The sequence below is a fragment of the Chelonoidis abingdonii genome, chromosome 20 (assembly GCF_003597395.2).
Source record: "Chelonoidis abingdonii isolate Lonesome George chromosome 20, CheloAbing_2.0, whole genome shotgun sequence".
Classification (NCBI taxonomy): domain Eukaryota; kingdom Metazoa; phylum Chordata; order Testudines; family Testudinidae; genus Chelonoidis; species Chelonoidis abingdonii.
In genome coordinates this window covers 17,102,409-17,126,692 of record NC_133788.1, presented here as the reverse complement: position 1 = coordinate 17,126,692, position 24,284 = coordinate 17,102,409, and the positions used below count along the sequence as shown (strand labels likewise).

General features: G+C 43.7%; 1 protein-coding gene across 1 annotated transcript in view; it reads left to right on the top strand.

The window, feature by feature from the left end:
• Positions 1-704: 704 nt before the first annotated feature.
• Positions 705-24,284, top strand: part of AATF (apoptosis antagonizing transcription factor) — a 75,301-nt gene continuing 51,721 nt past the window's right edge. Inside the window, exons 1-3 of the mRNA XM_032779295.2 lie at positions 705-892; positions 2,247-2,684; positions 4,018-4,155. Of these exons, the coding sequence (XP_032635186.2) occupies positions 2,480-2,684; positions 4,018-4,155 (343 nt within the window). The 5' untranslated portion in view covers positions 705-892; positions 2,247-2,479. The remainder of the gene's footprint in view (positions 893-2,246; positions 2,685-4,017; positions 4,156-24,284) is intronic.

Below are 24,284 nucleotides of genomic sequence, written 5' to 3'. Positions count from 1 at the left end.
GCTACCCAGAGGATTGAGGGGGCCTGAGGCAAAGCAATTTCGGGGGCCCCTTCCATAAAAAAAAAGTTGCAATACTATAGAATACTATATTCTTGTGGGGGCTGCTGTGGGGTCCGGGACCTGGGGCAAATTGCCCCACTTGCCCCCATCCTCCTCCCCGGGTGGCCCTGACCTGATCTGAATATACTGCCCCACTCTCCGCTATTGGGTGGAATCAAACCTACGTTGAGGGTATGTAACTTGTTGGCCCGTAGAAGCTGCCCTCCAGAGGATGTGAGGTGTGTGTGTTAATATGCTCTTACCAAAATTGGACGAATCTGATGCTAATTGGAACCTAAAGCTTGGCCTTGGTCCATCAAGAGGTTTACGGCCCTTTTGGTGAACCTAGGAGAAGCCCATCCGGGGTGGTGAGAGCCAGATAGGTATTGATGAGTTTTGATTCCAAGAATGAAGCTTGTGGGCTGTGTGTGACCAAGTGACCCCCTGAGCAGCTCAGTTCTATATAGCTCCTAATATGATTGGTCCTTTAGCTTATGAGTTAGAGGCCAGCGTATGTGGAATGCAAGGTCCCTGAATCCAAGGAGATTATAGATATTTACTTTCTGGCAGTCCTAGATAGAATCGGTCTCCTGTCTCGCAAGCCTGAGTTCCGCTCTTAGTTTGAAACCCTGCACTGTTAAACTCCTTCTCCTCTTCACAGCCACTGCTGCCAGGGTGATCGACAAGTTCGATGAGGGCGGAACCGAAGATGACATCCTTGCTGTTGGCAGTATACGGAAACGAGCCTCCGCCTCCCTCTTAGAAGCTGATAAGAGGTACAGCGGGAGAGCTGTATCTCGCCAGGCCTTGCAGGAAGAACGATGGGGAGAGTCTCTGCCCGGAGCAGCATTTGGTGAGAAATTCAGTTCCTTTCCCTGCCTTTCTGTCCCCCCGCCGGCGACCCTAAATTGCCACAACTACAGGCAGTAAGTGGAATGCTCATCCATAGGAGCTCTTCACCATGACAGGATTCCCAGCTCAGCTGTGTTTAAGTCTCACTGACTTCATGTGCTTAAAGTTTAGCTTGGTTTCTTAAGTGCTGTGCTGAGTCGTAGCCTTATTCATTAGCTCCTGGGAAAGGGACGTCTCCAGGACTATAACGGCTCCCTGCAGATGAAGGAAGGGGAGTGACTAAATCTCAGGTACAAAAAGTTCAGCCAGGTTAAATTACCTGGCAAGGAAAGTGACCTGAATTCCTGTGTGGAATGGGAGAACTATCTGCCATCTTTAAATTGTCAGCTCTTGGGAATTGTAGCTGCTTAGTGCTTATGCACAATTTCTCATTGTAAAGACATGTGTACCAAAGCATGAGCACCTTGTTTGCTTAACATTGCTTCATTATTAAATGGGAAAGGCTGTCAGCAAATCAATGGGTGTGATAATCGTTGTTGGAGTGACTGTTACTACAGAAAAATGTGAACTAAGGTTTCAGTTTGTAGACGTATCCTCATAAGCCTAAGGAAGGAGCAAAATTGTGCCTAGAATTATCCCTAGTGGATGACAGATCTAAACCAGGCCAGACCACCAACTGGATGCTGATAGTTAAGGATATGATTTAGTCATGGGTATTTTAGTAAAAGTCACGGACAGGTCACGGGGAATAACCAAAAAGTCACAGCCAATGACCTGTCCGTGACTTTCACTAAAAATACCCATGACTAAATCTTACTTGCTGGGGTGGGATGTGTGATCCAGCAGATGCTGCTGTTCCTGGGGGTGGGGAGTGGCCTGGGGCCCTGTTGCCGCCGCTGCTTCTGGGGAGGAAAGGGGGGGCAGCCCGCGACCCCACCGCTGCTGCTCCGGCGGAAGGTGGCCCATGCCCCTGCCACCCCACTGCTGCTCTGGGCCAGGGCCCCACCACCCCTGCTGCTCCTCTGGGCAGGAGCAGCCTGTGGCTGCTGCTCCCGGACCTCTGCTCTGCAGCAGTGCCTGGGACCAGTTGCCCAGGACTGGTTGCCTGGGCCGCTGGAGCAGTGGCCAGTGCGGCTAGTCCCAGGACCATCCCAGTCGATTGGGCAGCCCTGGGGTCAGCCGCATCAGCCACTGCAGATGTGGAGGTCACAGAGGTCCCGGAAAGTCACGAAATCCGTGACTTCTGTGACCTCCGTGAAAGATTCGCAGCCTTACTGATAATGGGTATTGCAGTGTTGCAGCCATAGTTTGTGATTAAATAACTTTGTTTAAATACCTCCTTTTCTAATTATCAGATGAAGAAACATCATCTGAGAGAGACCTAGACAGTGGAGATCTGGAGGAAGAATTGGATGAGGACATTCTGGATGCTAGAGCTGATCATGATGATGAGCACAGCAGCGCCAAAGATGACCAGGAGGGTGACTTGGGAAGTGACCAAGAGGAGGGGAGAGAAACATCTGCCAAGCTCCAAACACCGAAGTTCAGTTTCCAGAACATTTGTGATTTTGAGAAATTTACGGAAGGGATGGATGATGTGGGGAGCAGTGAAGAGGAGCATGAGGAAGAGGAGGATGAAGAAGAAGGGAGCGATGAAGAAGAATCTGAGGATGCAAGTGAGGCGGACGTGGCAGATGCCAAAGAGAGCGAGGATGACGGGGGGGTGGTGACCTTCTCTAAAGAAAAGGTGTCTGAAGAAGTAGAAAAAGGAAAAGCTGTGAAGAACCAAATAGGTTTGTACATGGAATTTGCTTTGTATTTGATGAGCCTTATGCTTTGTCCATGCTAGAGAAATGAACTGTGCTAAGAACTCTCTTAACCCATTTGCACGTTGCAGCACACGTGTTTTAGGAGGAGTTTTAGGAGCGTACAGCAAGTGTTCTACCAGCTGTGCTCCATAGACTGTGACCTTGACTGTGCTGCAGAAATAAAGTCATATTTTGTCAGCAGTTGGTTTAGCTGAACCACTACTGAGCATTGTTATGGTACCATTGTAAACATGGATTTATTGCACTGTGTGTGTTGCTCAGGGTCTCAGACGCTAGTCTGTGTTTTGGTGTGCTTTAGTACAGGGGTTCTCAACCTTTTTCTTTCTGAGGCCCCTCCAACACGCTATAAAAATTCCATGGCTGTCTGTGCCACAAAAGCTATTTTTCTGCATACCTAAGCCAGGGCCAGTGTTAGGGGGTAACAAGCAGGGCAAACTGCCTGAGGCTCCGCGAAACTAAGTTGTTCAGGCATCCGCTTCAGCCCCAGGCTTTGGCTTTCTGCCCTGGGCCCCCACAAATCTAATGTTGGCCCTGCTTGGCGAACCTCCTGAAACCTGCTTGTGGCCCCTGAGAACCATGGCTTTAGTAATCCATCCCAGTGTTTTGGCTGGAGAGGAGGTGCCTGTTTTCTGTGCCCTTGTGAGCTCCATCCTTCAGAGTGAAAGAATTTGGGTTTAATGGGGATATAATGATGGATTACAATGGAAACTAAACGTCCTCTTCACTTCCTTTTATAATGAGTTTTTTCTAAAGTTGATGTATGTCTCTGCTAACTCAGAAGCTTCTAGGTTGGTGATGACAACCCATCAGTGCAGGTGTTAACCATGACATGCTGATTGTCTGCTCCCACCTTTTGGGGATTCTGTAGTTAATCTCCTGCCCCCATCTCTGGTCCCATCTTCCCTGCAGTCCACATTTTGCTCTGCAGGGCATGATATACTGTGTGGCAGCTGCACTGGTGCTGCATGCCATTCCTTGCTGTCCGGCATTTGTCATGTCAAATGATGGAGCTGTGTGCACCTTGGCTTTGGCAGTTCTACAATTTGAATTTCTCCGGTGAATTTAACAGAAGCCTTGAGAGGCTTTTAGGCAGCTACTGTCTAGTTGTCCCATTCAATAACGAGTCTCCATTTGCAAAGTATCGTTGCAATAGGAAAGTGCTGCTGGGGAAGGAGAGCAAAGAGAAGTGGCTGATGCTTTCTGATTCAGAATCTTTGGGAGGCAGGGTCACAGGTAAGTGAGTGAATAAATGCTTTGGAATATGTAATCAATTTTTTTTTTCCTCTGTGTTTTAAAGCACTGTGGGACCAGCTGTTAGAAGGGAGAATCAAACTGCAGAAAGCGCTCCTAACGGCCAACCAGCTTCCACAGCCAGATACGTTCCCAGCGTTTAAAAAGGAAGGTGGGCAAGAGTTTGCCAGCGCACTCAAGAACAGTAAGTAGTTTTAGGTCTGCCTGCTTTGGTGTCAGAGATACAGACTCTGCTGGCAGGGAGAGCCAGATTCTGTACTCCGTTGTGGGCTGGGAGTGGCTGTGGAGCCAACGTCTTCAGCCTCTGAGACAGGGATTTGTGCCTTGTGATAGCAACCCTTGTGATTAATTAGGGATCAGGTTTGACAGGCTCGGGTGACGGTCCCATCCAAGTGTACTTTGGCTGAATGGCAAGGCAGTGATGTGCGAGGGGCAGGACCTTGGAGATGCAGACACCTGGCGTGTAAATCGTATATTGTATTATTCTCTATTTATATGGTGGTACCCCATAGGAGCCTTGGTTACGGACCAGGACCCCATTGTGATTGGTGCTGCACAAGCACAGAACAAAGCCAGTCCCTGCCCCAAAGAGCTCCCAGTCTAAGTAAATCTGTGCCCTTACCCGTATGTATTGGGCCATGTTCGGCTCTGGTGCTGCGTACTTGTCTTGTCTTAGCACCATGATGCCTCAGCTGACCTTGTGACCACACTGACTTCAGGGGCATTCCTGCCAGAGTTCAAGGTGGTCCTTCAGGCTGAATGAATTTCATTTTTGTTGAACATTAGAAGGGATTGGTATCAGTTCAGAGTATTGCGAGTCTGCTGTGTTCTATGTGATCCGTCCTCAGCATAGTATACCTTCTGAAAATGGGTTGATTCCTCTTTCTGTTTTGAGTCCCTAGGCAGCATTGCAGCATGTGACACAAACTCCATGCTGTGAGGCAGAGGGTCACCGAACCATGAGACTCTCTATACTCTGGTGTAATGCTCCCCACGGGATAAGATCTCAAAGAGAGAGTCTGTGTTGCTAGGTGCCTGCTGTCCAAGTGACAGTAAGTGTCCATTCAGTTAGGAGACTAATTCATCTATTTAACAAACACCTCAAAGTAGTGTACTAATGCTGCCTGCACTTCTGATTTTCATCCACCATATCTTGTATAAACTAGAAGTGCGATCTCTCTCCTTCTTACTCTCCCACGAATAACAACACCCAAGAAATACCCCGCTAAGTCATATGTACTGTTAGAATATCTCTCGTTCCCCACCCCCCCCCCCCCCAAAAAAAACCAAAAACACAACAGTAATACTGTTAATGATATCGGTCAGGTCAGGCCTACGGTGGGTTCTCTAAGAGAAGGCAAATATAATGCACAAAATGCACCTAGTAAACACTATGCGCTCAGAACTCATTTCCATGGACTTCCGTGGGCTTTGGATCAGGCTGTTGTTACCTAATAGTAAATGAAATCAACGATCATCAAATCTGTTCAGCTGTTCAATACAAGAGAGGAAAGTGGGTTTCTGCAGGAGTATTTTTATGTCCTTGTGATCAAAAATGTTGGCAAAAATAATAAACTGCATACACAGTAGGATATTCTTCTGCAACTTTAAATGAGGAAGATGTGTGCACCAAGTCATTTAAAAACTCACTGAGAAGGTTGGTTGTTTAGCTCAAAATTCTTTCTTCCCACCACCCTGATTCTGGATGTTTTCCAGCGTCTCGACCCTTACAGTTCATCAAAGAAAACACCCCATTATCAAGCAGTACCTTTATATCTCCAGTTCTGCAGATCCAAGCCAGCCCTTTGGTATTGGTCCTGAGTCCAGTCTAATCTTGAAAGGTGCCTATTTTTGTGTTCAGTTTAATGTGCGGCTGTAATGATGTCAGAACTCTGTGAGGTTTTGGCTTAAAGTGGCAGAATCCTTGTAAGACTAGTTCATGAGCTTTTGGCATCATCAAATCTCAACCTAAATCCTGACCCTGAGTCAGGCTTTGACTGAACCTAATAGCCCATTTTAAACCTAATCCAGGTCTGAACACACTAACTCCTCATCACATCTCTACTTGTAGCAGGTGAGGCACTTTACATTTAAAGCAGCAGAGCTAACTTGGAAATGAAGTGATTAAAGTGTGTGTGTGTGAAGGGGGAGGATGGCAAACTCCCAATAATACTGAGCTGACCTTTTAGTGAAATGCATGTTATTAATGTATTTAATGAGATGCATTACAATCTGCAGCAAGCACCATGTTTCATTACAGGTCTAAAATGCAATATCATTAAAGACCTTTATCAGAAACAGAGGTTGACATTTTGATATTTCCCATAAGCGAAATACATCCAAGCACATGGAATAATATAGCATAAATACAGTACAGGGGAGATGTTAATTGTTTAGTTTTCCGGGAATGTTAAAAGAAAATCCACTGTTTAATAACTGCTTTGTGATTTCTCCCTCCTCTTTCAACCCTTTTTCATAATCTGACCAGGCGGGGTTGTGGTACTATAGATTTACATTCCTGATGTCTTACATTCACTTTTGCACAGTATTTAATGTGTGAAAACACCAAGAAAAGAGAGGACTTGGGTGTTGCCAGGGACTAATGGGATGATATTAGCAAGGGGAAAATGTAGATTGAATCTCAAGAAATGCTTTGTAACAAGGGCACTGTTGGGGCTAAAATCTTAATAAGATTCCAAGAGGGCTTGGGCGCCAATATGGTGAACGAGGTAATGCTAACAAACTGTGGAAGTGATAGAAAATCTTATGCCTCGTGGCTAAAGACAATCTCTAATTACTAGAATGAGACCCCGATCTGGCTACTGCGGGGTTTTGTGCACCTTCCTCTGAAGCACCTAGTGCTGGTTGCTGTTGGGGACAGGACTGAAATAGATGGACCACAGATCTGATCCAGTCCGGCAGTTCCTAGCTTTATTAGATAGTGGAATAATCTTTTATTATTGGACACTCCATCACATGGGCCTCTGAAAGATAGCCTGAGAATGTATTGTGGGGAACAGTTCTGTTCTGCTTCTAAGGGAGTGGATTAGATAATCTTGTAGATCTTTTTCATCTCTAGGTCTATGAGTCTATCAAATAGGTAAAACCTGGTGCATTGTCAAGGGATCCAATATTTGGTATTTTTTGCTTGTTAAAGCATCTGCGACCGAGGTCATGTTTATCCTTTAATCTCTTCAGGGCAGGGAACTTGATCTATGTTAGTAAAGCACTGTATGAATTTATGGTGCCATGTAATTGATTTTTAACAATATTGAGTTCAAGAACTTTCTCATTAAATCATCTCTTGTTTAGTGTTTTCTAATGTTGTTCTTTTAATGGACAAAGTTTAAATTTCATTTTTCTTAATGTAGTTTGCAACGAACATAGGATATTTTACAATGCAAATGTTCCATTTTTTTAAATGAGGTGCACAGTGTTGGTCTGTGTCTTGCTGATGTCATGACTGTGCAAAAGTGCTTTTGCCAGTTTTTGATTTAGGAAGTGTAGAGCATGGAGTAAACTCGCTTTGTATGTAGCCTACATCTTCGAACTTGTCACAGTGGCAAAGTTGGTACTAAATAATATTAGTGGCTTTTCATCTTAGTTGATTTCTAAGCAGTTGACATTCATAGCTCACTGACACACAGGCTGTATGTAATGATCGCTCTTGTAATGTCAGTTTAATACCTGATATGGCCCTTGTCATCAGCCTATATCCTACCCTTTTGTGAGGATGGATGCTGTGGTGCAGTGGTCTTTTTTGTCTCTAACTACTACAGTATAATCCCTGCGGACTAGCATGGTTTGAGAAGTTACTTAATTATTATGTCTTTTGTGAGGTTGGTCCAATGTGTCATACTTCTAAAATGTAAGTGTCTCGTGCTTCAAATTCTTGTTCACTGGAAGGGTTTGGCTTTTGAAGCTCTGGAGAGTGAAAGCCAATGGCTTTGCAGAGTTACCAGGCCATCTAAGCCCACGTTAGCTGTAATATCCATACGCAGCAGGTATGTATATTTTTTGTTTGCAAGATGTCTTTTGACTTGTGGTGGTTGCTACAAGGTTCTCTGGTAAGAATTGTGGCTTCTGCTTTAATGATTGGGTGAGGCTTTGACTTCTGTGACGATCTGTTGGGTTAAACAGAAAAGAGCCATCGCCCCATCAGTTTGCTGCGTTGGGCATTGTGGGAACGAATCAGAGCTCTCATTCTGTACATCTGATTCGCGACTCGTCAATAAAGCCAGATCTTCATCGTGTGGGCAACCTCTGAACTGTATTCCATTCTTTCTTATGGAGCTTTTGTGCTTGTGGTAATTTGGATGTGACCTTTCAAGCCAGGTGAAATTCAAAAGGCATTGCCCACTGTAATTATAAAAAAACTGCATCTTGAGTTGATGCAGAATGGGCCTAATTTCATTTATGACGGCCAGCTTATTTTAGTATAAATCGGGGTCTAATAAAAGTCCCAATTACGAGCTAATCACGGGGTTTAATGTTGGAATAGAAGCAAAAATAGCTTCTACATGAATAAGTCTTTTAGTCTCTTCTTAAATTGGTCTCGTGGGCTGGGTATAAGGCTGAGGAGTTCTGAATTCTCACCCCAACTCTGCCACTGATTTATGATGTAGCTGTGGGTAGGTCACTTAACATCTCCCTGGTTCCCCAACCAGAAGACTCTATAAAGATTTTTACATAAGGGCGTTTTGAGGATTAAAGTAGTTAATGACCATTTGCAGGTGGGAAAGAGCTTTGTTAATACTAAGTATTTATATTATTGCATTCTGTCATCCTGCGGGAGACTCCAGTCTTAGGAGAGAAGATTTTGGATGCAGAAAATGGCAACAAGATGGTGAAGTCAAAACAACACTGTTTTGGATTGGATTATATTCTGTTTAGGGATGGATGAGCCACACACATGCTTCTTTCTAAATTAGTGAAAGAAATCCATTGTTATATTTGTTTTTTTAAAGTCAGATACATGTGGCCTTTTTTGTAAAGGGAAAAATAAATAGTTTGGCGCTTCAAGTAGCTTGAAGCGATTGGGTACAAAAATATCAAACTCAATTTAGTATCCTACCCAATTGGACGCTCGGTGGCACTTTCTTCCCCCAACGGCACAACAAGCCATTGAAAGTGAACGGGAGTTGAGTGTCTAACTTTGTTTTTTTTGGTGCCTGTAGAAAAATCTGTCCCTTAATATTTTAATTAATCTTTTATGTAATAGCTTTTCCTGAGTGTGTCCATTGCTTGTAGTATTCTATGCCTCCTTTCTGTCCAGAGAGAGAATGAACGTTTTGGATGGATAAATTATCTTTCTACATTCGCCAGTATGACACATCCCTCTCGAGACAACTTTCTCTCCACTGTGGCTGAATGTGATGGTACAATTTTATTAGGGATTTGGGGTAATGGTATCAAAGAGCCTATGGTAAAGTTTCAGCTGTAAGATTTGTTTGTGGTGTTAAAGCCAAATCCAAGGCAAAAAACAACAGCGTTATATGCAGCTTCCAAATTAGGACTGAAAGTGGAGAGGTTTTTAAACTCTTTTTTTTGGTAAGCAATCTAACAGGGCTTGGACATTCTGAGATGCCTGAGATCTCAGGTTCTGGTGGATGATTTACTGCAAAATTGCTTATAAATTGAAGTAGAAAATGTTTTGCAGACCTGGCAGCTTTCGAGCTTCACACCCATTTGTCACCCAGCATTTCCCTTTGTGTATAGAACAAGAATTAATTAGGCTGCTCTGCAGGAAAAGTTTATGGCCATAATTTATATAGGATGAATTTCTGTTTAAAGAGACAACCTTGCTTTGTTTGCACTGTCTTACTTTTTATTTCATTTTTAAAAAATCCTTAATTATGCTCCAGGTTTTTTCCCTTCTTGTTCCCAATTTGTATGTAAAAAAGATCATGGTAATGGAGTTCATGTTTATTCCTGCTTCACTTCCATCGAGAAAGTCTTAGTGGTCTTTTAATGCTACCGCAATTACAGTGGTTGCTCTGTGAATATAGTGCAAATGCTTAATGTTTAATGTTCTCTACACAGAAACTCCCACAGCTTAAATTTCTAAGGTACTGTTGCCTGGAGTGGTCTGTTTCCACAAGATAGATTTATATTCTCTTGAACCATATCTTCTAGTCTAGTCCAGGACATGAAATGCTGCCTGTGTTTAGGGTCTTGCACGTTCAATTAATGTTTTTCATAATCAATGCAAGTCAGAACTTGCAGTCTGCTCCTGATTTGCACATTAAAGAGACCCATTAATTAAAAATTCCAATCCCTGGCAAGTTCCCGCAAGAGCCCTGCGTTATTTACGTAGAAAGGGAGTGCAGGATACAAGTTTCTGTGCTATGTCTCCACATAGATTGCATACTTGCAGTTAAGGATCTTGCGTATTTTTTTTTCTTTTTTGGGAAGAGTTAGTTCTCATTGACAGTTCCACAAGAATGCGTAATTCCCAGAAGGGCAAGGAATAGTCAAAGTAAGATGGTGACGGCAGTATTCAGGGTCAGAAATTAAACAGTTCCAGTAACTGAGACTTCTTATGTTAAATCTTGATTCAGTGCTAGAAAAGTACAGCTAGTGTGAGGGACTGATGAGGGCTTCAAGACATGATCTCTCTTAGTCCACAAGGACTAGAATCCAATGCTCTCTATGCCCTTGGATAACTGTGCCTTTCAGCATTGTTTTATAGCCCTGATAGGTTGCAATATCTCACTGTTCCAATTAACATCCTGCTTTTCCTTAACCCTCTCCCACTTCAGTGTGAACCTGATATATATAGTTTAAAAATGGATGATATTTCAAAAACTGATAGAGCTAGAAACCAATACTTTGTGCTGTTGGAAAAGAGCTTGGAATGGAAATTACGAGACTTTTAAATAATGGATATTTATGTTTTCATCTTAACTTTTTAAGACTTGTCAATAATTCCATAAAACCTATATAAAAGTAATCATTTTTGTTCCTGTCCTGTGGTTCCACCTGTCAATAGATTATGAAGAGCTACTGGAATTCCATGTTGCTTCTTTCAGCATCATAAGCTCAAGAGAAGAATCAGTGGACCAGTGAAAGGAAATGGAGAAAATATCAGACTTGGACAAGAGGCAAAAACAAAGTCCAGTATTTTCTCCACTTAAGTCTAATATTTTCTTTGTTTTAGCTTACTTGGTGCTCTTGACAATGGGGGACTAAGGCCAAGTCTACTCTATAGACTTATATCAGTATTATTGCCGCTCCGGGATGTGAAAAATCCACTAAAAATGCTAACTTAACCCCTGATGTAGACTGTGCTATGTCCCCAATGTAGCTTGCGGAGATGGATTAATTACACCTGATGGGAGAAGCTCTTCTGTCAGCATAGTAACGTCTTCACTAAAGACTGCTGCACCGATGCAACACTGTACGTGAAGACAAGCCCTTAGACTTCACTAAGTGAGGGAACCATGGTTGGGGCAACAAAGACTAAGTATTGTTTATGTTTTATGGAGAAGTTTGGCAAAGTTTCATACTCAGTAACAAAATAAAACCCTGAACATTTTTATCATGCTTTCAGGTCCATTATCTCATACCTACCCAGGATGTAAGTATTTGAGTGGAGCAACACAGATGTTTTCAGGACAGTAAGCTTTGCCACACAATGGTCCAAACCAACCTTTCCAGACTATGGTACCCCTTTCAGAAGGCTGATTTGTCTTGCGAACCCCAAGTTTCACCTCAGTTAAAAACTACTTGCTTACAAAATCAGACAAAAATACAAAAGTGTCACAGCACACTCTTGCTGAAAAATTGCTTCCTTTCTCATTTTTACCAGATAATTATAAAATAAATCGCAGCCCCCCAGGTTGAGAAACACTGATATAGTATCTAGAGCAGTATGAACAAATCATTGTCTGTATGAAATTTTAATTTGTGCTGACTTTGCTAGTGCTTTTCATGTAGCCTGTTGTAAAAATTAGGCAAATATTCAGATGAGCTGATGGAGCCCTGGAAGATCTCTGTGTACCCCCAGGGGTATGTATACTCCTTGTTGAGAACCACTGGTCTTTGATCAGAGGGAAAGAGAGACTCTTCTCTTCCATAGGCACAAGATGAAGTCTTTATTTTAAAGTCTGCTGGAAAAGTGTGTTCCCCTCTCCTCCCCCATCTCACAATAGAGTGCATAATGTACTTCAGCATCAATTTGTGCACTGTAAAATCACACCAATTTTATTTTCCTCGTATCTGGGGTATTGATCTAAAATTCTACGGCCCATGATATTCCTAGTGGCTCTGAGATAAAGGGAAATTGCCCTGATATGCCGTTATCAAGTGTGTGTGTCCGAGGAAAGCGTGTTAACAAAAGGAAAGTCTTGCTAGCATTTTCATAATGCCCTCTCAGAATGGTCCCTTAGGAAGGAGTGTTGATGGTTCTCATGGGAACTCATTGATGCAAGGAGTTGAGTTCACACTGAAGTCACTGGGAGTTGGAAGGGCGCCCAGCACTTGGCAGGATTGGGCGGATGAGCAGCACTGCAAGCCAAGTGTTCCCTAAACTAGTAGTAACCACCATCTCTGTGTCCCCATAGCAGAGAACAAAGAAGGCTTCCATATCTGACATCCTGCCTTTGGCAATTGCCAATATATCTGATGCTGAAGAACAGCTCTTTTTTCACTCTCCCAAACTAATGCTCCTTGCTAACTGTGCAGTACTATGGAGGGTGAATTCCTTCCTAGCCTCTGCGGTGATGCAGCTTAAAACCTGAAGCATGAGATTGCGTTTGACGTCAGGAGACTAGTTCTTGGAGCTGGCTGTCCTTGTTCAGTGAATGTCATCTTAGAAGAGTGCAGAGAGCCCACTCACATGCATGCCCCGTCCAAGGCCAGGTCTGCAGTATAGAGCTGTGGCCAGGATGGCTAGGCTCGGCAGAGGCCCCTAGAGCAGGTGCAAGGTAAACCAACCGATGGAGTTTTGCTGGCATAGCTACACTACCTCCCTGACTATTAGGTAAATCAATAGATGTGCTCTTCTGTCAGCATAGTTGTATCTACACTGAAGCTTTTGTCAGCATAGCTTTGTCAGTGAGGGGGTGGGATTCCGCCCCCCCTTCCCCACTCATAGCTGACATAGCTATGTTGGCAAAACTCTGCAGTGCAGACCAGGCCTTAGCCCTCAGAATAGGACTTAAATAGTGCAATATACCTTGTGCTAGCCCTCCGCCGGGGGTTGGATTTTGCCTGAAGATGGGGAGAGAGTATGAGCTGCAGATAAACTATGTGGGAAAGGAACCTCTGTTCTCAGAAGCTTATAGTAGCCCCTCCCTTAAATCCAAAGTCAGTAGTTACAGGTTAATCTATATTTCACATTGATTAGTTAATCTCCTTAAGATGTTACATGTCTCAGGTACAGTAGCCAATGGTTGCAATTTCATTACATTTTATTGAAAAGTAGAGCTAAAAAGATGTGTTATAAAACTTCTCAGGGGTTGCCAGGAACTGCCCAAGTGTGGGTCTATGGTGCGCTCTGTGATATGCAAAGAGGTATTGGCCTTCCTTCCCGAAAAGTGCTTTGCAGTCTGATCGCTTTGCCCATCATGGAAATGCAGCCATCTCTGGTGGTGGAAATGTAGCCGCTTTTAGTGTGGAGTTGGGAAATGAAGGATAACTCTTTCACTTGAGGCTACAGCGGCGTTTATGTTAATTTTAGAGGGGTTAACCACTCTTGTGAGAAATGACTATAGGATCTTAAACTCATGGCTTCTGACCTACATCTGTTCTGCAGAACTGCACATCCAATGACACCGTGCCCCCTGGGCACATTCTGGGGAACAGCATTTGTTTTATTTGTATTTTCATTGGATGTCACCTCTTTGGGTACTGACTTTGTTAAACTGGTGCCTATCCGATCGCAGCCCAAGGTGGTATGATTGTGATCTTCTGCATTTATATTCTTGAATACTTCATCTCTTTTTGGAAAAGGAAGACATCTTTCAGTGCGTCACCGTTATTATGCATCAGATGATGCAGGAGAGCAAGTCGTCCCAGTTACGAATGAGATGTGATCTCCAGAATACCAAACCAGTTTCATCTTCTCCCACTAGGCTTTTCTCAGTGCAGTTATTTTTGAATATACTGTGCATGGACTGAGCATATACTTTCAAAGAAAGATGGTTTTATTAAATCATCTGGCTGATAGATCAGTCCCCAATAACCACATGTATACTCCTAGGCAAATTGGACCTAAACTCTGTGACCAAATCTCCCCCACCCCACCCAATTTCTTCAGCATTCTGGTGTAGCAAGCTGAAAATTCTGCTGCAGATTTTAAAACAGAGGGGTGTAGGGAATTAAATGAACCATGCAGCCAGCTTACATGTAAATGATTCTTAATGTTCTCTTCATGAGTCCAGACCACTGGAAGTCCCACTTTAAAGGAGGGTGCATGCAGTCTGTCAGGAAAAGTGGAGGATGTGGGATGGTCATTTATTCCCAAACTTAGAGCCTGACTCAGCAATGCTCAGATCCATTTTAGCACCCATTATTTTCAGTGAGAGTTGACGGTGCTCCGCACCTTTCAGGATTGGGCCTGGAATGGAGAAGATACTTCAGAATATTGCCTAGGCAGTTTGTTCTCATTTCACTTTTAGTATCTTTTAAGGGGTATTTTTGTTGTGTTTTTTATTGGTGTTCCTTTAAAAAAACAAAAAAGACAAATATTCAAATTCCCAGTGTAAATATTTTTGTGACTGAGCCCCCTGAGAACACGCATTTCTCCATTCCTGCGGAGAACAGCCCTTTTGTGAACGTGCATTCATGTTTCAGGAAGCCACTTCAGCTATTCCAAAGCTCCGTAATGGCTAGATGAATCGAGTACCAATCCGTTTACTAGGCGTGAGTCATTCTGGATGAGACCCAGGTCCCATCTGCTTTGTTTAGGTTTTAGAGATGCCATGGCACTTTCTGTTCCAGTTTCCTTGGCAAATATTTATCCTCCCCTCCTGGTGTGGAGGATGATATGTGTGGCTGATGGATACACCTGCCTCAGAGCTCTCCATATTTTGTGGCATTGTATGTATCTAGTTAGTGAAGAGCTTTTAAGTGAAGTGTGCCCTATTCATGTGGACTGGGATTAATCAAAGGAGCTTATGGGAACTCCCAATAATTCCAGCCACACTGTTTTATCATCTCTAACCATGGCTAACTTTTAAAGCTGAAATTGGACAATTATCCACCCTTCTTTGTAGTTGCATCTGAGGATCTTAATGATTTATACAGAGATGGGTCAGTACCATTATCCCGCTTTCCAGAAATGGAGGAAACTGAAGCATAGACTGGTTAAGTGATTTGCCCCAGGTTACCTGATGACTCAGTGTCAGAGAGGATCACATTTCTATCCCAAAGTTCTTAATGGGAGCCTTGCATGATCTGGATTCCAGTCTTGAGGTCCAACCATTTTGATCTGGCCAAGCCAGTGACAAGAAGATAGCTCAGCTGGCATGTTGTTTGTCTGGAAACCCTTGCAAATAACAAAGCTTTGCACTCACCAAATTGTGGAATGTTGTATATTTGTTTAAAGGGATGCGGGTAAGGTTGGTAGACCTAAGATGTCACTTTCCATCCCTTTTTCTGATTACATATCCCATTTAACTCTTTGTGGTCCTGAGCCGAAGTGCGCTGAAGTCGATCAAAGTCTTTCCATTGGCTTCAAATTTGTGCAGTTGTTTTTTTGCAAACAGTGTCTTGATGGAGTGGTGTTGGTGAGACTTAAAATGAATAAGGCAGCCAGTTGTCCCATGCTCATGGACAACCATTTGGTTTACCGGTGTGTATGTGAGATGCGGAGGCATGTGGTAGAAAGCATGTTCACACATACTGATTTCAGTTTCAAGCCAAGTCACTATGTTGTAGTTAGGGAAAAGGCAGACCTCTCAAATTGTTGCAATATCTTCACCACCCTTATGATTTTAATTGAGGGTGCAGACATACAACCTGGTCCTGCAATGGGCGCCATGCAAGTACACAGTTCTGCTCACTCAAATCTTGTTGCAGGATCGGGGCCCTAGAAGTGTTTTGAGGTATAATTCATTGTTTGCAAAGTGTTTGGAGATCATGTTAGGGAAGTGCAACATACAGTATTTATTTGGTATGGCATTCAGGACTGTTAAAGAAAATCTTGCAGTAATGCATGGGAAGAGAAGGCTCCTAGCCTCTTTTGTTTAGTCTTATTTGACAGACTTTTGTCCTTAGATTTAATAAGGCCAGGGGAGGGGACTATACATGTTTTAAAAGTTGAAATGGTCACATTTTAAAGGTTACCTTCATAATCGTATGTGCTGGAGAGAGCTGGGGGTTTGTTTATTTTTTTAAAAGAAATGTAGCTTAGGTTCGGGAGCACAAAATGGCAACTTTTTGTTTGCTCACATGCTGCAATTTGACCTCTGACAATAAGCATCTGCCATGCTTTGCGCACACAGAAAGGGTTTGCCTCCATTAGAATTATTCGAGTGAGTTGACTGCCAGTTAACTTGTTAGTTAACAAGCTTGTACATACTAGTGTAGATGCTCCACACACCTTTGTTCCAATACACACTGGAGCAAAGGTTTGTGGAGCATCCAGACTATCACATGCAAATGTGTTAGCCAACTCCTGATGGGGAGAGATAGCTCAGTGGTTTGAGCATTGGCCTGCTAAACCCAGGGCTGTGAGTTCAATCCTTGGGGGGCCGCTTAGAGATCCAGGGCAAAATCAGTATTTGGTCCTGCTAATGAAGGCAGGGGCTGGACTTGATGACCCTTCTTCAGGGTCCCTTCCAGTTCTATGAGATAGGTATATCTCCATATATATAACATGTGAACTGGCAATCAGATCACTGGAGATAAAAACTCACATGTAGCAAACGCTTTGCCTGTCTTGATCAATGTCATTTGTTTTCCTGTGTTACACGGGAGGTCATACTGTGATCTAATGGTCCTTTTGGCCTTAAAATCTGTATAAATACTTTTCACAAGCTCCTTCTATATGACTGCTCCTACTTCGTGTACTCAGATGAGTAGCAATATTGGAGTCAATGGGCTAAATTATTCCATTGAAGTGGATGGGACTCTTTACATAACTAGGGGCTGAAGCATTGAACTCCACCCACTGTGCATAAAGGACCCATCTCTCTGCAGAGAGCCAGCACAACATCGGTGCATCACTTGAATCCCACTTAAGCAGCAATTTTGGGTATGTCTGTGTTGCAGGTGGGAGGTGTGATTCCCACTGCAGACAGAGAGACTGAAGCTAGCTCCGTTTGAGTCAATGCTGAGAATCCCGTCTCCTACCTGCGTTGTAGACACATGCTTAGGACTAAAGGCATAGGCCTTTTTCTGGCTCTCTGGCCGGGGGGTGAAATGCACCAGCTGTCATTTACTAGAGCTCATTTTTCCAGAGGGCACGGAGGCACCAAAAGAGTTTAACTTCGGTTATTTTCCAAAACGTTTCCAGCTTGGTTTTCAGATGTGCTGTGTAGCTACAATCCAGTTGAAATCCATGGAAGATGAATTACCAGCACCTTGAGCATCAGGCCATTCAGGTCTCTGCTTCCAAAAGGATTGGTGCTGACCCCTAGTTTATCCAAGGCTGAATGCGCTATGTCCGCTTCTTACACTTACCCCTGTCGTTTTTCTCTTGCACCCTTTTTTGTTGTTTGTTTTTTTTTGGAGTCAGTCATCTAACAGGGTGTAATAAGTGTAAAGGTTGTGCAACGTTCCAAGATGGCCTCATGATGGTGGAAGTCTTAGCTACACCATATCGTGGTTGTTCCCCCTGTCGTTGGCCACACCGTGGGAATAACAGAAAAACTATTGCCCATATGGTCCATGTTAAGGAATGTGTAACCTGCAGAGTTCCCCCCCCCGTCTCCCCCCCCGGCTGGTAACATTGTTTTGCTGTAGGGAACATAGAACAAGCTCCAACAGTAATACTGACAGTCTTCAGAATTATGATACAGTGGAGCTCTCGCGTAATTCTTTGTTGAAGAAGTTAAAGGCCTAAAATGTTAAGGCTTATTGTTATTCTGAGTTGATAATCTCTGCCTTGCTTTAATAATTTTTCCTCATGCCTGGATAGCCCGCAAGTTGCACAATAATCACTCACACAGCTTTGTAATCAATGCCCAAAGTAATAGGATTCCGCTGGCCAACGGCAATTAATAAATTTGTGTCTTTTTTAAAACACTAGCAAGTCGGGCCTGAAATACGACTGACTGGCTTTCCTCATTTGCATATTTATTGCAGTGGAAAAATTCTTGCCGAATGATTGATGTTGAGCCTGCCTCTTGAATTCCAAACAGCACATTATTATGAAATGAAAAATGCCGGCCATACAGTTGATTAAAGTTGAAGACAGTGGAATCGGTGTTTTTTAAGATTGTGGGAGAATTAAAGGCATATTTTAATAGATGTTGACAAGAAGTGAACTAACAAAAGCAAAGCAAAGGATTTGCTTGAAAAGATTTAATCAAATGTGTTTCTTGGGGGATTAATTGCTGGGGATGACTAGTGCAAGTGGCTGGCTTGTGGATATGAATGAGAAGTATTGTTCTCAGGCCAATGTATTGAGTGTCATTTTGACCTATAGTTTAACTTCAGACCCAGAGTCATTTAAAAAGAGCGAAAATACTCTCTCTCTTAATCAGAATGTTCAGATAAACTCGTATGTCTGATAAGATGTTTTGTTTAATAACTGAGTTTAATAAAAACTGTGGTTTCGATTTTTTATTTCTGGTTTTTTATTTTTGTAATGGAAACAGTTAGGTGCTTTGCACAATCTGTGGAATGTAACATAGTGCATTTCCAAGCTTATCCTCTCCTGATTTCAGGAGGTCAGCTTTTGCGAAAGATATCAACATTTAAATGTGTATGTTGATCAAACTTGTTTGTGTGTGCATGCATGCTGAATGCACTGTGTGTGGTGGGTATATGGAAAAAATTAAAAGGGTGTGTGAAAGCAGTATTCTTACAATGCTTGATATGCAGATTTAACTGAGGAAAAAATTGTTAATCACGCAGCTAGGTGTCGACTAATCATAGAAAATTTAAGTCCATCTCCTTCATATTTGGTATCGTGTGCACAATACTAGTTTTGCCGAATGTAATAATTTCCATGTGCATACACTGTGTCCGTACACACTATATAAACAAAACACAACCGTGCCCCATACTGTACATGCGCATATTATTATGTGTATTAGTCATACCGTGGGTGCTCTCGTGCTAGGATGTGTACAAACACAGAGAGCACAGTCCTTACCTCAAAGATCTTAGTGTCAGTGGACAGATGGAGAAAGGGTGATGGTGAAACAGGTGCAGAGGGATGAAATGACTTGCCTACAGTCACACAGCAACCTAGTGGCTGAGTCAAGTGCCCTGATTCCCAGTCAGGTGTTTTGTCCATTGGACCATGTTGCCTCTCGAGGACTGTACGTTATGTTTTTGTTTATGCAGATATGAAATTAATGTTACCACCAGGATGCAACTGAGCGATTGTATCTCTGTAACCTTGGCTCTTCTGTTGTGTCTCTACCATTTTACCCCCCTCACTATATCATGTACGATGCAGCAACTTCTCACTTAATGTCCTGCCAGTTAACATTGTTTCACTATGAGGTCACGGACCTACTAGAGAACATACTTCTTTAAAGTCCTGCAATGTTCCCTTATAATGTTGTTTGGCTCCCCTCCTGCCAGGGTCCGGGTTGGGTCACGGGGGCTTTGCCATCTCCACACGGTGAGCATTCCAGCCGGGGACAGAGTTGGGTGCGGGGCCTCCCCCTGCTCCGCCTGCCCAGGACTCCTGCTGGGGAGCGGGGTGGGAGTGCGTGGGCTGCCCACCCGAGGCCCCCACCCCACTAACTGGCAGGAGCACCAGGCGGGTGGAGCGGGGCAAGCCCCCGACCCCACTACACCCCTGCCTCAACCAAGTTTCACAATCATCATTGGTGAGTACAACATTAAATTGTTTAAAATTATTTAGAACTCATACTTTATATAATGTCTTTTGTCCAGCAAAAATACTTTCCCTTGAACCTAACTCACCCTATTTACATTAATTCTTACGGAGAAATTGGATTTGCTTAACACTGTTTCACTTGAAGTTGCATTTTTCAAGAACATAACTAGGCCGTTAAGTGAGGGGTTACTGTATAAGGCGCTAGTGAGGCCTGCGAAGAACTCTACATGGGCAGATAGATCCCTGAGCATCAATGGGGCTCTGTGTGGGTGAAGAAGTCTTTGCAGGATCCAGCCTTGGACTGAGACTTGGTGGACCAGGATCATGCTGTTTCACCTCTTGGGCTCTTCAAAGTAGTATATGATATAAAATCCAAACGTATGTGTGTGTTAAATCTCAACTACAGTAATTGCTACTGTTCACACTGTAACATCTCATGCTTATTTCAGTATAGTAATGGGCTAGATAGCCATTGATGTAGAAAATTAATCCTCTATTTTTTATCTTGTGTTCTTCTCTTTGATTGCTGTCCCTCCCTCCAACCCACCACCCAACCTGTTACTAGTCTCTGTGGTGGTATCTCATCTTCATAGACAGGAGATTCATGTATTCATCTTTTCCATAGGGTGTTTATCACCATGGTAACTCGGTGCCCATGAACATTAATGAACTTACTCTTGTGAGGTAGGGAATTACCATTATCTCCATGTCACAGATGGGGAAACTGAGGCACAGGAAGTCTGTGGTGTAGCTTGGAACAGAGCCCAGATCTCCTACCCCTCAGTCTCTGTGTCTTAACCACAATACACCTCTACCCCGATATAACACTGTCCTCGGGAGCCAAAAAATCTTACCGTGTTATAGGTGAAACTGTGTTATATTGAACTTGCTTTGATCCACTGGAGCACGCAGCCCCGCCCCCCTGGAGTGCTGCTTTCCCGCGTTATATCCGAATTCGTGTTATATTGGGTCGCGTTATATGAAGTTAGAGGTGTACCATGATCCTCTTCCCTTCCAGACTCGTTTCCATTCCTTGGCTTGGTGGGGAGGGAGAGGGGTGTGAGTGTCGTCTTTGCAGTGTGACCCTGCACCTGCCACGCAGAACTGAGGGCATCTGTTACCCTAGACGTTTCGGACTTTTTGTTTTCCAGTGGCACCTCTGGGCTTTCCTTAGTATACTTGCACTGGGAGTTTTGCTATTGACCTTCAGGGGAGCAGGATTTCATCCTAGGATCTCCATATCCCACATCATAAGAACCGAGAGGAAGCATACTGTTGTTACCCCACAAGAAGCACTGAAATAATGTGTGAGGGGAGTTAGGTGTCTGGGTGCTTTTAAAAAGCCCAACTAGGCATCTCTCTGGATCTTTCAGCACCTAAATACCTTTGAAAATCTGGCCCTCCGGCACTTGCTTAACTTTAAGCATGTGCTTCGTCCCATTGACTTCAATGGTCTTGCAGAGAGCCCTCTCCTTGCTGCTACACAAAGTGCTGCCAGTGTTCTCTGCCACTGCTGGGGGCAAAGGGAGGTCCCACCTAGTGCTGGGGATAGGTGAATGAGTCATTTTTCTAGGTAGAGACCTCTCTTGCAGTAGAGAGGCTCGGCTTACAATGACAGAAGTGTGAAGGAGCCGTCATCCTGCATACGATACCAATTCAGCTATACTTGGGTGTCAATCTCTACTCCAGCTGAGCCGCTGTCTGCATTCTGACCTTAAACTGGGCTGGCCAAAGTATGGCTGGTTGGCCCTGGTTATCCTTCATGCAGGAACAAGCGCCACTGATTCTGTTGCTGGTCCTACCCCCATGTGTGAGCCAGTGTGCCTGTAAGCGCTGGCATTGACAAAATTGATTTTTTTTTATTTTTTTTTGTGGTTTGAGAGCAGTAGGACAGATTTCATCTCTGGTGGGTCTCCTGACACTTTGATACATGGCAGTGCTATCCCTGAATGGAGCTTAAATACTCCAGGGCTACTTTCTGACTCGGTAAAGGGATGTATAAAATGAGAACATATGAGAGAGTATTAACAGAAAGGCACAGTTTGATTTACTGATATTGGCTCCTAGCTTTCTTGCTGGATTGATATGCTGTCTTCTGGATCGGCAACAACTTTTTCACTCCTGGACACAAAATAAAGGAGCTCACGCGGACTCTTAAAAGTGACTCTTACGAGTTGGCCTCTTGCTCGGGACAGTCTCAGGATTCCCATTGAAGCTGGATGGTAGGTTCAAAACACGTTTCACTTGTTCACGTGGCAGCAGTAAATGTTTCCTCTCACCTCACGTCCCAGTCAACATCAGTTTTTTCTTTCATTTTAAATGGCACTTTTAGACCAGGAGTAAGTGGTACAGGGAGCAGAGGGTTGGGAGAAGGGGCTGTGTACTGTTCTCCCTGGTCTTACTGCATCCTCAGCTTTATTTTGCCATTGCTGTACACAGCGCATATGGAGCAGAAAGCTACATGCCTATGTTTTCAAATGGGGCAGTGATTTTGAGTTCCCATATTGGGGCACCTTAAAGACACGTCTTCTTTCAGCCAGTGCTTAGTATTTGCCCTACAACAATCAGTTTCCTTAAGCTGGGCACCCAAAATCACTTAAAATTTAGATAATTAATTTGAGGGCTTTTCACAAATGTCTTGAGGTCCAGTATAAAAGCAGTAATTCTATAGCCCCATAGAGATGCTTATCACTTGACGGGTAATTAAAAGGCACCGTACTGGCCCCAGGGAGATTACAATGTGAGTTAAATAAAAAATGCAACAAAAAAGCATATGGAAATGGGGTGGGGAGGCAGAGGGTCCAACAGGAGTAGCGAGCTGCTCTGTAAAGTGCCTTCAGAATAGCTTTGTATGAAGGGACTTCGGGCTACACTCTGAACGCTGTCTCTATTCACTGAGTGTTAGGGTGTAAAGGGGATACAACTGGAGAAGGAAATGGGGAGCCAAGCAAAAGCGTAGACAGCTGTAGTCATCTGAACACAACAGATGCAGGGCAAAACAAACACAGGGCATGATTAATGCTGACAGAGAGCTGGGCAGCAAGTCCAAGAAGCAAACTGCTTAATTTAGAAATGCAAACCCAGGTAAATTCAAACCTGAGTAAGTGGCAGAAGCTTTATGGTGAGTCTCGCTCAGGTTTTATCGCTGCTCAAAATACATTTGCGGGTGCCTACCTGTCTTAAAGAGCACTAGATACTGAGCATTAGCAAAGATTTGCTGGTCCCGGGAACCCTCCCCGTTGCATGGTCAGGTTCATGAGGGCTAATTGTGATCCGTTCTCCATGTTCGCTGGTACATTGCGAGGGCACTCTCGTTTGCACCAAAGGGAAATTAGTGTAGGGGTAGAAACAAAAGATTTTTAAATCTGTAAACTGCTTTAACATGCTGATATGCTTAAGAAGAACTGTGTGTGCTTGTGCCACCTCTCTGCTGTAGTGGCCCATTTCAGTCCAAGAACAGCATTTAAAAACAGTCGGCTAAACGAGTGGGGGTGTGGGGGTTTGCTCCACCGTTTCCTGGGTTGTGTTCATAAAACTACTGTAGTTTACACCCTGTCTTCATTCCTGAGTTAGAATGTTCCTTTCTCAAAAGCAAACAGGACAAAGGGATGTATTTGTGTGTTTGTGTGCCATAGATCTGCTAGAAAACAGTCCATTTTGGAATGAAATGCTGAAATGGATAAGGCAGTGCAGTAGCGGGGGTGATACCGGCTTGTGTGACTGAGTTTATAGCACACTTCGGCACCCGCTAGTAACACATCTATCCAATAATGCCATTAAATGCACAAGAATTGAAAGTATGGAAATGGTCCAACTGTAAGAGGCTCATGATGAAGTCAGTGCCTGGAATAATTAGCCCTCCCACCTGGGTAGACACACAGTCATTGTCTGCCCTGCCCTCCCTACTCTCTTCACTCCAGGTAAAATTGCTTCCCATCCTCGCTTCTGTTTGGGTCCATATCTCATATCCTAAGGGAGCCTGAGCCTGTCTTTATTCCTTGCCTGCTTGCAATAGCCCTGATACACCTCCGAAGAGTTTGAGTGCTACTCCTGTAATAGACAGGATCAAAGCCGCCTGGAGGGTAGACAGCGGGTAGAAAATAAGCAGGTTCAGGACCTCTGGGGACATTTAGCTGGGTTGCAGGAAAAGGTTTTGCTGCTTTAAGCTGTGCACTCAAGGCGTGGGGCACTTGCCTCTTGCAAATGATGCCCTTGCTTTAACTACATACCACAGATGCATTTTTAAGGGCTTTTGTTTGTCTCTCTTAGAATTGTTTTGATGCTAACACACGACTGTTTTACGAGTGTGGCAACCTAATCCGTTAATAGGTTTATATAGAACAGCT